The sequence below is a fragment of the Lampetra fluviatilis genome, chromosome 54 (assembly GCF_964198595.1).
Source record: "Lampetra fluviatilis chromosome 54, kcLamFluv1.1, whole genome shotgun sequence".
Lineage (NCBI taxonomy): Eukaryota > Metazoa > Chordata > Hyperoartia > Petromyzontiformes > Petromyzontidae > Lampetra > Lampetra fluviatilis.
In genome coordinates this window covers 5,846,988-5,860,030 of record NC_136328.1, presented here as the reverse complement: position 1 = coordinate 5,860,030, position 13,043 = coordinate 5,846,988, and the positions used below count along the sequence as shown (strand labels likewise).

General features: G+C 55.8%; 1 protein-coding gene across 1 annotated transcript in view; it reads right to left on the bottom strand.

The window, feature by feature from the left end:
- The window catches only part of LOC144949655 (uncharacterized), a 34,238-nt gene that overhangs the window by 10,714 nt on the left and 10,481 nt on the right, over positions 1-13,043 (bottom strand). Inside the window, exons 3-5 of the mRNA XM_078879641.1 lie at positions 11,737-11,975; positions 10,389-10,831; positions 6,323-6,441 (exon numbers count right to left, since the gene is read on the bottom strand). Of these exons, the coding sequence (XP_078735767.1) occupies positions 6,323-6,441; positions 10,389-10,831; positions 11,737-11,975 (801 nt within the window). The remainder of the gene's footprint in view (positions 1-6,322; positions 6,442-10,388; positions 10,832-11,736; positions 11,976-13,043) is intronic.

Sequence of the window (13,043 nt, the reverse complement as noted above, 5' to 3'; positions counted from 1 at the left end):
TCAATGTGTAGAGTCCATGGGTCTGTACGTATAGAGTCTACGGGTCTCAAGGTGTAGAGTCCATGGGTCTGTACGTATAGAGTCTACGGGTCTCAAGGTGTAGAGTCCATGGGTCTGTACGTATAGAGTCTACGGGTCTCAAGGTGTAGAGTCCATGGGTCTGTACGTATAGAGTGTACGGGTCTCAATGTGTAGAGTCTATGGGTCTGTACGTATAGAGTCTACGGGTCTCAATGTGTAGAGTCCATGGGTCTGTACATATAGAGTGTACGGGTCTCAAGGTGTAGAGTCCATGGGTCTGTACGTATAGAGTGTACGGGTCTCAAGGTGTAGAGTCCATGGGTCTGTACGTATAGAGTCTACGGGTCTCAAGGTGTAGAGTCCATGGGTCTGTACGTATAGAGTCTATTGGTATCTATGTGTAGAGTCCATGGGTCTGCATGCATAGAACCTATGGGTCTCCATGTATAGAGTCTATAGGTATCTACGTATAGAGTGTACTGGTATCTATGTACTTCTAGATCCAGATTGAAAACACATTTCTTGACAACTGCGATTCAGCACGGTTGGCTACGTTACGGTGCGAACGAAGTTCAACACACACGCGTGCACACCGCCACGCACACGCGTGCACACCGCCACGCACACGCGTGCACACCGCCACGCACATGCGCGCATTGAGTTTGGAGCCGCGCCGATCCTTCGCCCATCTCTGCCGAACAGGTGCCGCTCGGCGTTCAATCACCGGGGAGGAGGAGGAGGTGGAACACTCGGCCTCTCTCCGATATGGGCCGCGGGTATTAATAGAACGGCACGCATTCCCGCGGCACGCTCTCCCCCCAACGCCAAACGCAGCCGCCACCGCAGCCGCCACCACCGCCACCACCGCCACCGCCGAGTAACCGGGAGGGGCCAGGCTGTGGCGTTCCAGTCAGCCGTGATGCGTGGATGTCACGGCACGCGTGTGTGTGTGTCAGTGTGTGTGTGTGTGTGTCAGTGTATGTGTGTGTGTCAGTGTGTGTGTGTGTGTCAGTGTGTGTGTGTGTCAGTGTGTGTGTGTGTCAGTGTGTGTGTGTGGGCGATGTGGGGAGAGGGAGTGATAGCGGTTAGCACGCGGCGCTACGAACCGGGCGACCCGGGTTCGATTCCCGCTCACGACAACCAACACCGGTGACGATTATCTGAACCGGTCCTGGGCCTCCCCTAGGTCGACTCGGCTTCAAATGAGTACCTGGTGCGGTGTGTAAAATTACATTACCACTAGGGAGACAAAGGCGGTCGGGTGTGGTGCTGATCACCCACCCCGTAGAGTGCCGTGCCGGCCTTCAGAGGTGCTGCTCGCTAACAGCACTTGCCCCAAAAGTATGTGAAGGCTACACGGTGAATCTTTGTCTTTGTGATGTGAAAATGTCATGTTGTGCGTGTGAAGTGAAGAGTGCGATGGCGATGTGTTTGATGTGTGGATATCATCGTGTGTGTGGTGGGTGGATTGTGGCAGTGTGTGCGGTGTGTGGTGCGCATTGTGTGTAGTGCATGGTGTGTTTGGTGCATGGTGTGTGTGGTGTAGATTGTGATGGTATGTGTGGTGTAGATTGTGATGGTATGTGGGTGGTGCATGGTGTGTGTGGTGTAGATTGTGACGGTGCGTGTGGTGCGTGTGGTGCGTGTGGAGTGTGTGGTGCGTGTGGTGCGTGTGGAGCGTGTGGTGTATGTGGTATGTGTGGTGTATGTGGTGCGTGTGGTATGTGTGGTGCGTGTGGTGTATGTGGTGTATGTGGTATGTGTGGTGTATGTGGTGCGTGTGGTATGTGTGGTGCGTGTGGTGTGTGTGGTGTGTGTGGTATGTGTGGTGTGTATGGTGTGTGTGGTGTATGTGGTGTAGATTGTGATGGTATGTGTGGTGTGTGTGGTGTGTGTGGTGTGTGTGGTGTGTGTGGTATGTGTGGGGGATGTGGTGTGTGTAGTGTGTGTGGTATGTGTAGTGTATGTGGTGTGTGTGGTGTAGATTGTGACGGTATGTGTGGTGTGTGTGGTGTGTGTGGTGTGTGTGGTGTAGATTGTGATGGTATGTGTGGTGTGTGTGGTGTATGTGGTGTGTGTGGTATGTGTGGGGAATGTGGTGTATGTGGTGTGTGTGGTGTGTATGGTATGTGTGGTGTATGTGGTGCGTGTGGTGTATGTGGTGCGTGTGGTGTATGTGGTGTGTGTAGTGTATGTGGTGTGTGTGGTGTAGATTGTGATGGTATGTGTGGTATGTGTGGTGTGTGTGGTGTATGTGATGTATGTGGTGTATGTGGTGTGTGTGGTATGTGTGGTGTGTGTGGTGTGTATGGTGTGTGTGGTGTATGTGGTGTGTGTGGTATGTGGGTGACGTTTCGATTCAAGGTTTTGATGGGCGGCTCCGAGCCAACACCGCCGGGATCCTGGCTCCCAACCCGAGCTCTTCAGCGCCGGGGCTTGAACCGGATTCTCAAACGTGGCGAGTTCAGAATCGGAATGAACAAATCTCTCACTGGGCAGCACAAAATCCGATGAGCTGTGAAGCTTTTTTTCACAGGCGTCCAGTCGGAGTTGACGCTCTTAATCCGGCGCTCTGACGACTGCACGGGGAAGAAAACAAGACCTCACTCCTTAATTCTAGATTTGAAGCTTTCGTGACTGCAATGATTCATACTCGTAGGTTTTTTGGGTAAAGTCACGTAGGTAAAACATTAAAATTAATCAAAGTAAAATAAAATAAAAATTCACGACGTTTCGGAGGCAACACAAGCTTCCGTCTTCAGGTGGAACCGTCACAGCCACGACAGCTGTATCAAGTAAATGAAATTCCCACCCTCAACCAGTATATATACAAGGACGGTTTTCTTGGAACTTCTCTTACTTGATACAGCTGTCGTGGCTGTGACGGTTCCACCTGAAGACGGAAGCTTGTGTTGCCTCCGAAACGTCGTGAATTTTTATTTTATTTTACTTTGATTAATTTTAATGTTTTACCTACGTGACTTTACCGAAAAAACCTAAGAGTAAGACCTCACTCCGCTAAATTTGACTTTGCGCCCTAATTCGGCAAAAAAACATTCCAGAAAGTTTAGCGAGCAAATAAATAATTAAGTTCAGCTTTCGCCGCGGCGCGACGGACGTGCCTCACGCCGCGTGGGAAAGTGCCTCGCGTGCCCCCGAACCACGCCCCCACCCCCGCCCCGCCTTGAAGATATCTCAGATGTTAAATTTCGATTTAAAGCTTTCGTGACTGCAGGGATTCATCTTCTTGGTTCTTTCGGTAAAGTCACGTAGAAGGGAAGTAATAAAATAATAAAAAAAAAACATAATAACATAATTCTCACGACGTTTCGGCCACAACGCAAGCAGCCGTCCTCAGGTGAAAACCAGGTCTGTCGGGGAGACAGCGTCTGACGCTGTCGCCTCGACAGACCTGGTTTTCATCTGCTTGGGTTGTGGCCGAAACGTCGTGAGAATAATTTTATTATGTTTTATTTGTATCATTTTATTACTTCCCTTCTACGTGACTTTACCGAAAGAACCAAGAAGATGAATCTCAGATGTTGTTCTGTGAAATCCACTTCCGTGGGCCGTTCGTTCTCTATGACGCGGGGGGGGGGGGGGGGCGATGCACCGTCCCCCTGGGAGCGTTCCGCACGGAGGACTTCGCTCATCGCGTGCTGAGCGCGCGAAAACGACAGCGCAGAATCGTCGTCATCGGCAGCATCATCGTCAGCGGCCAAGGTCTATCCACAGCTGGATGAAGGCCTTCCCCCCCCCAGCGCGTGGCGATCCGCGTCGCTGCATCTCCCCGGGCTCACGGCTCCGTCCTTTGGCTGCCGTTCCAGCACCGAGTCTCATCCGCTGGTCAACATCAGTTCTCAGTCAAGACGCGTCCGTTTACCCAAGCCACCGTGGGTAACACGGTGGCTAGGAGATGTTAACTACCTCGCCTGGTGTACAGGAGGTCGTGGGTTCGATCCCAACGCTGACGCCTGCTGCTGTATATTTGGAGTTTGTGTGTCTTTCTCTCTCATCATCATCACGGTGGCTAGGGGATGTTCACTACCTCGCCTGGTGTGCAGGAGGTCGTGGGTTTGATCCCAACTCTGATGACGCCTGTGTATATGGAGTCTGCGTGTCTCTCTCTCATCATCATCACGGTGGGTAGGAGATGTTAACTACCTCTCCTGGTGTGCAGGAGGTCGTGGGTTCGATCCCAACGCTGACGCCTGCTGCTGTATATTTGGAGTTTGCGTGTCTTTCTGTCTCTCCCCGTGGTCGCGTGGATTTTTCTCCGGGACCTCCGGGTTTTCCCTCCACATTTAGAGTCAACGACGTGCGTTTAGAGTATTCGGCTGCTGTAAATGTCCGCGTGATGATGGGCTATCGTTTGTGGCCAGGTCGCATACCTCGGTGGGGCCTTATCTGGTCAAGTAAAAATAGCGGTAAAGAATCGTGTGTCTGGGCGTGGTACTGGCCACGCTTACAGCACTTGCCCCAACAGTCTGTTAAGGCTAGATGGGGGATCTTTATCTTTGTTGTTTGTCTAGCATCGTCATTGGCGCACCGGTCAGAGCATTTGTCCACTGCCGATACATTTCCACAAGACGATGATGACGACGATGACGGAGGTGAGTCGCCAATTCGCCGAGCCATCGTTTGCGATCGCCTCTGGGATTAAAGAGCGGGGAGGGGGGGCCTTGCCTGGTAAAATAAAAAATAAAAGTTAAAATATTCTATGGTTCTTTCGGTAAAGTCACGTAGAGAGAAAAAACTAAAAACAATAAAATAATAAAAAATTCAAATAAAGCGGTCGTCATCGTTCCTGATGACGAACCGCTTGTGTTGCGATCGAAACGTCGTGATATTTTTTTTTACTTTATTGTTATAATTTTTTCTATCTACGTGACTTTACTGAAAGAACCACAGAATATGAATTCCTGCAGTCACGAAAGTTTTAAGTAAAAAAATAAAAGTTTTTTTTTTTTAAAGCAACTCGGCTCTCCTCTCGACGGCCGATAGGACATCACCGGCGGCCGCTCTCTCCACGCTCCGTCGCGACACTTTTCATACCCCCCCCCAAACCCTCGCCCCCCCCCCCCACTCCATTATCGACTTATTTATTCCCGTTAGCGATTACGTAACGCGCCACCGCACCACCGGCCCCCACTGCCGACGATTACGACCTCGGAGATATTGGATGATGGGAGACGCGACGCGGAATTAATGTTCGTAATCCTCGCTAAGGCAGCATTAACACGCGGGGCACACGCGTGTGCGTGCGTGCGTGCGTGTGTGCGTGCGTGCGTGTGTGCGTGCGTGCGTGCGTGTGTGGGTGCATGCGTGCGTGTGTGCGTGTGTGCGCGTGTGGGTGCGTGTGTGCGTGCGTGTGTGCGTGCGTGTGTGGGTGCATGCGTGCGTGTGTGTGTGCGTGCGTGTGTGTGTGTGCGTGCGCGTCTATCGGCTTTCATGGGCGCTGCTGTTCGCTAACAGCACTTGCCCCAACGGTTTGTTAAGGCTACGCGGGGGATCTTTGTCTTTGTGTCTCGTTCAACACCAGTGACGATTATCCGAACCGGTCCCCTAAACTAGGTCGACTCGGCCTTAAACGAACGAGTACCTGGGTGCACTGGGGGGGCGGGCAGGGGCGGTGTTGGTGGTGTTGGTGTTGTTGGTGGTGTTGGTGGGGGTGGCGGCGGTTTTGGTGGTGTTGGTGGCGGTGGTGTTGGTGGCGTTGGTGGTGTTGGTGGTGTTGGTGGCGATGTTGGCGGTGTTGGTGGTGGTGGCGGCGGTTTTGGTGGTGGCGGATTTGGTGGTGTTGGTGGTGTTGGTGGTGGTGTTGGTGGTGTTGGTGGTGTTGGTGGCGATGTTGGCGGTGTTGGTGGTGGCGGTTTTGGTGGTGTTGGTGGCGGTGGTGGCGGTGGTGTTAGTGGCGTTGGTGTTGGTGGTGTTAGTGGCGGTGTGTTGGTGGTGGCGGATTTGGTGGTGTTGGTGGTGTTAGTGGCGGTGATGGCGGTGTTGGTGGTGTTGGTGGCAGTGGTGGTGGTGTTGGTGGTATTGGTGGTGTTGATGCCAGTGTTGGTGGTATTGGTGGTGTTGGTGCCAGTGTTGGTGGTATTGGTGGTGTTGGTGGCGGTGGTGGCGGTGGTGGTGGCGGTGGTGGCGGCGGTGGTGGTGGCGTTGGCCGCACCGCGCCCCTCGTGCGCCCATTCCCCGGACCCTCGTGGGCGCCGCTCGCTCGCAGCAGCACTTGCCCCAACGGTCTGTTAGAGGCTACGGTGTGGAGGGGGGGGGGACCTTTGTCTTTGTCACCGCGCACCGGGCTGGTGGAAGGACGGCGAGAGCTCCTTGGCGATGCCGCGTGCTGTCCGCCCCTCCTCCTGCGCCACCTCGCCCGCCGTGTCGGCGGCTTCCGCCTTGCTCCGCGCGTGCCCGGCCCTGCACACGCCACCAACGCCCCACCGCCACGTGACCCACACGCGACCGACACGCGACCGACACGTGACGGACACGCGACCGACACGCGACCGACATGCGACCGACACGCGACCGACACGTGACGGACACGCGACCGACACGCGACCGACACGCGACCAACACGTGACCGACATGCGACTGACACGCGACCGACACGCGACCGACATGTGACGAACATGCGACCGACATGCGACCGACACGCGACCGACACGCAATGAACACGTGGAGCGCGTTAGGGGTGAGCGCTCGTCCCGGAGCGACACACGCAGAGCCGCGTCGGGCCGGGAGTCGAACTCGGCTCACCAGGTTCGCGTCGCGGTGTGCTAACCACTGCGCCACCACTCCACCCCCATTGCTATCTGGTTAATGCGGCTGTAACTTCGTGATCACGCTGAGATCGGTGTCAACGGCTACGGTGAATTCATCGCTTAACACCGCCACTCCACCACACACACTACACCACACACACTACTCACACCCACACTACACCATACACACTACTCATACTACACCACACACACTACACCACTACACACACCCACACAACACCACTACACCACACACACTACACACACTCACACTACACCACTACACCACACACACTACTCACACTCACACTACACCCTTACACCACACACACTACTCACACTCACACTACACACACGACTCACACTACACCACTACACCACACACACTACTCACACTCACACTACACCCTTACACCACACACACGACTCACACCCACACTACACACACGACTCACACTACACCACCACACCACACACACTACTCACACTACACCACTACACCACACACACTACTCACACTACACCACTACACCACACACACTACCCACACTACACCACTACACCACACACACTACACACACTACACCACACACACTACTCACACTCACACTACTCACACCCACACTACACCACCACCACCCCCCACACACTACACACACTCACACTACACCACTACACCACACACACTACACCACTACACCACGCACACTACACCACTACACCACTCACACTACTCACACCCACACTACACCACACACACTACTCACACCCACACTACACCACCACCACACCCCCCACACACTCCAATGTGAGTTGAGGACACGTGGGGGGAACGGGGTGGGGGTTGGGGCTGGCTCAGCTGTGGCCGCTGTCCCAGCCACCCCCAGCCGGGATTCCGGGATTCCGAGCCCGGCCAACACTCGGTGCGCTCTGCTCGGGGTCCCCCGCCGTGTCGCAGCACCACAGCCGGCGGTGGGCAGCCGGTGGGCAGGTGCCCAGGGGCAGCCCCGAGGGAGGCGGGGGGTGGGGGGCGGGGGCGGGGGGGTGGGGGCCAATGGGGACATTTCTCCCACGGGCACCGCCCCAAAAATGAGCACAACGGATGCAGTGTGTTTGTCGCAAGTTCATAAGCGGGTGGGTTGGGTGGGGTGGGGTGGGTGTGTGGGTTTGGGTGCGTGGGTGGATGTGGGCGGGTTGGGTGGGGTGGGTTGGGGGGGGGTGGGTTAGGGTGGGTTTGAGTGCGTGAGTTTGGGTGGGTGGGTTTGGGTTTGGGTGGGTGGGTTTGGGTGCGTGGGTGGATGTGGGTGGGTTGGGTGGGGTGGGGTGGTTTGGGGGGGGTGGGTGGATTTGGGTGCGTGGGTGGGTGGATGTGGGTGGCTTGGGTGAGGTGGGTTTGGGTGGGTGGGTTAGGGTGGGTGGGGTGGGTTTGGTGTTTGGGTTTGGGCGCGTGAGTTTGGTTGCGTGGGTTTGGGCGGGTGGAGATGGATGTATAAACTCATGAATAGAGGGACAGATAGATGCATTAACAGATGGACGGCCAGACGGAGGGTCATGCGGATGGATAGATGGTTGTGTGGACAGAGACAGCGGGATAAAGAAATTAACCGATGGACGGACGGACGGACACGCGGACTAATAGACGAACGGGTGAATGTACCGATAAATCAGACGGACAGGCTGGAAGGGAAATTAAGAGATGGACGGACAAAGGGAGGGAGGGAGGGCAGGAGGGTTGGGAGGGAGGGCCAAGCATGATGGCACGGACGAACCGACCGGGGAAACGCCGCCAACAAAACTCTGCACGGAGTGGGGGCCATGGACACGGAATTCCCCGACTATGCCTTCCCCCCCAACCCCCACGGGGGGGGGAGGTGGGGGGCTGGGGGGGATGGGGGCTGGTGGGGGGGGGGCTGGGGGGGATGGGGGCTGGTGGGGGATGGGGGCTGGGGGGGATGGGGGCTGGTGGGGGGGGGGGGGAGTTCCTCTGTCCCCAGCGATTATTTGTGGACCCTGAAACGCACGCTGGGAGGATCAACACCTTCCCCGGCAGCCCACACTCCTGCTGGGCCGAGAGGAGACACCGGGGGAAACGCGACAGGCACACCGACCAGACCAGACTTACGATGATCGTGGTGGTGGTGTTGGTGGTATTAACAATGATGGCGATGATCATGGTGGTGGTGTTGGTGGTATTAACAATGATGGCGGTGATCATGGTGGTGGTGTTGGTGGTATTAACAATGATGGCGATGATCATGGTGGTGGTGTTGGTGGTATTAACAATGATGGCGATGATCATGGTGGTGGTGTTGGTGGTATTAACAATGATGGCGATGATCGTGGTGGTGGTGTTGGTGGTATTAACAATGATGGCGATGATCGTGGTGGTGGTGTTGGTGGTATTAACAATGATGGCGATGATCATGGTGGTGGTGTTGGTGGTATTAACAATGATGGCGATGATCATGGTGGTGGTGTTGGTGGTATTAACAATGATGGCGATGATCATGGTGGTGGTGTTGGTGGTATTAACAATGATGGCGATGATCATGGTGGTGGTGTTGGTGGTAATAACAATGATGGCGATGATCATGGTGGTGGTGTTGGTGGTAATAACAATGATGGCGATGATCATGGTGGTGGTGTTGGTGGTAATAACAATGATGGCGATGATCATGGTGGTGGTGTTGGTGGTATTAACAATGATGGCGATGATCGTGGTGGTGGTGTTGGTGGTATTAACAATGATGGCGATGATCATGGTGGTGGTGTTGGTGGTATTAACAATGATGGCGATGATCATGGTGGTGGTTTTGAAGGTATTAACAATGATGGCGGTGATCAAAATCATCACCAGCATCACCGCTATCACTGCCACCACCGTCACCATAATAATCACTGATTTCGAGGTGGCGACGATGCTTCAGGAAAGATGCCGATCATGACGATTTAGGAATGACGACGACGACGCTGACAATTGAAGAATTACGACGGTCGTAACGACGATAACGACGACGATTCAGAGGTGACGATTATCATCCCCATCGTCGTCGTCATCATCGTCATAATTAAACAATTTTTATTTTACCAGGTAAGGCCCACTGAGCTATGTAGCTCTTTTTGAGAAGCACATTGGCCGCAAATGATAGCCCAACGAAGTGGCTTACCACGTGGAAATGTATAGCTCTAAACGCGTGACGTTGATTATTATAAATGTGGAGTGGACAAAAATCCACGCGACAACGGGGAGAGAGAGAGACACGCAAACTTCCAAATATACAGCAGCAGGCGTCAGGGTTTGGATGGAACTCGCGACCTCCTGTATACCAGGCGAGGTAGTTAACATCTCCTAGCCACCGTGATGATGATGAGAGAGAGAGACGCAAACTTCAATATACAGCAGCAGCAGGCGTCAGGGTTGGAATGGAACCCGCGACCTCCTGCGTACCAGGCGAGGTAGTTAACATCTCATCAACACCAAGCGAAGCACAACAACAACAACGATGACGACGACGCCCGCAACCGCCCCACCGCAACCGCCACCCCCCACCCACCACACGCCCCCAGCACCCCCACGGCCCCCCCCCCGCCCACCGTCACCTGGACGCGGCGATGTCGGCCTTCTGGCGCGCGATGGCGGCGGCCCGGTTGGCGCCCTCGACGGCTCGCTCCACCTTGCCGCGCACCTTGCCGGCGCGCAGCGGGATGAGCGCCCGCCGGCGGGCCCCGGCGCCGGTGGGCAGGGCGCCGCGCTTGTACTTGCCCTCCTCGGCGCGCCCGTCGGCCGCGGTGGTGCGCCCGTAGCCGTGGCGCTCGTCGTCCAGCCACTCGCCCTCGTAGCGCAGCCCGTCGGAGCGCTCGGCCACGCCGAAGCCGCAGCGGCGGTCGCCGCGCCACTCCCCCGCGTAGCTCTCCGTGGCCGACGCGTCGTCCAGGCGCGCCGCCTCCTCCTCGTCCGCCGCCGCCGCCGACGAGCTGCCGGCGGCGGTCGGCGCGGTCGTGCCGGCGACGGGCGAGTCACGGCCGACGTCGCCGAAGCTCATCTGTGGCGGAGAGGGGGCGTGTGTGTGGAGGGAGGGGTTGGTGGAGAGAGCGTGGAGAGTGGTGTGGTGTGCGTGGAGAGAGCGTGGAGAGTGGTGTGGTGTGCGTGGAGAGAGCGTGGAGAGTGGTGTGGTGTGCGTGGAGAGAGCGTGGAGAGTGGTGTGGTGTGCGTGGAGAGAGCGTGGAGAGTGGTGTGGTGAGCGTGGAGAGAGCGTGGAGAGTGGTGTGGTGAGCGTGGAGAGAGCGTGGAGAGTGGTGTGGTGAGCGTGGAGAGAGCGTGGAGAGTGGTGTGGTGAGCGTGGAGAGAGCGTGGAGAGTGGTGTGGTGAGCGTGGAGAGAGCGTGCAGAGTGGTGTGGTGTGCGTGGAGAGAGCGTGGAGAGTGGTGTGGTGAGCGTGGAGAGAGCGTGGAGAGTGGTGTGGTGAGCGTGGAGAGAGCGTGGAGAGTGGTGTGGTGTGCGTGGAGAGAGCGTGGAGAGTGGTGTGGTGAGCGTGGAGTGAGCGTGGAGAGTGGTGTGATACGCGTGGAGAGTGGTGTGGTGTGCGTGGAGAGAGCGTGGAGAGTGGTGTGGTGAGCGTGGAGAGAGCGTGGAAAGTGGTGTGGTGAGCGTGGAGAGTGGTGTGGTACGCGTGGAGAGTGGTGTGGTGTGCGTGGAGAGAGCATGAGTTGGCTCGTTGGACGACAACGGTGAACACGGCTACAGGGCAACGACAAGCCGCTCCGTTGAGCCGTCGTGCAGCTCAGCGGGCCTTTACCTGCTAAGTAAAATAATTAGTCGCTGAATTTACGAGCGCCCGGCGCGCAACCCCAACGAGCGACAACGTTTCAGCCCCCCCCCCTCCCTCCCCCCAAGCTCAACCCCACCGCCCCACCGCGGGGGGGGGCGGGGGCATGGTGGGGGGCCTCACCTCCGACTCGGCGAGGCTGTCGCCGGCCTCGCTGCGGAAGGAGCTGCGCTTGCTCAGCTGGCTCGAGAGCGACGCCTTGGAGTCCGACTTGCGCAGCTTCAGCCCGCTGAGCAGGGAGCCGCTGCGGAACAGGCCGCGCTTCTTGGCCGCCTTCTCGGGCTTGGCGTTGGCGCCCGCGGCGAGGCCCGCGAGGGCGAAGCCGGCGCGCGTCGTCAGCAAGCCGGGGGCTCCGGGCGCGGCTGCGAGGGCGGAGGGCGGAGGGGGGGGGGGGCGATGTAGCGGTTAGCGCGACGTGAAGCGCAGGTGGACACGGGTCCCCGATGCTTTCCCGTTCGGGGGACCAGCACCGATCGTCGGTCTTCCCCTTTCCTTCCCCCAACCCTCCCCACCCCCCCCCCACTAGGTCGACTTAGCCTTAAATGAGTAGCTGAGGCGGAGTGCGTAAAACACCGGCACTGGGGAGACAAAGGCGGCCCGGCGCGGTGCTGGCCACACTACCGCCCCGTGTGCCTTGCCGGCCTTCATAGGTGCTAATCGTTGACAGCACTTACCCCAAGTCTGTTAAAGGCTATGTCTCTGGTGGTGGTGTCGGTGGTGATATTATATTGTTATGTTCTTGGCAATTGGGTGGGGTCACGTGATTAATTCATTTCCATCATTCTGTAATCATAACAATCATCAGGGCCATCGTCTCCACGCTATCGGATAACTCCCATTCTTCAGCAAAATAACATCACAATGACCTATTTTTTCTCAATCATCATCATAACTAAATCATCGTCATATCTAAACAATTGTCATTTCCACATCATCATTAAATCCTTTATATTAAGTTCGCTTGCTTGCTCGCGTGCTTGCGTGCTTGCTTGCTTACGACCGTGCAAATCTTTCGGTCGTTTTTTAATCCACTTCCCGTGATCCAATCGAGCTGACATTTTGCACACAGACTCGTTGTGCGTGACAATTAATTTTCGTGAAAATTTTTTCCAAAAAATTACACTTTTTAGGGGAAAATAAATAAATATTTAATTACCAATTGCTTAATGGTGGCAGACAATCATCTGACCCATAGGTGGCAGCCATCTCAAGCCAGAGGACGAGAGGACTCTAGCCGCCACGCATATAAAGGATTTATAGTGAAAAACTTAGTTTTTACGGGTTAATTTTTCCTTTTTTAAAATCATCATCATCACCATGCGTTCTGAATCGTGACAATGACGGCGGTGGTGACGACAATGCAATAACGGTGATGCTGGTGATATTGGCGGTGATGATGACAGTGAGAGTGATGATGATGGTGGCGGCGG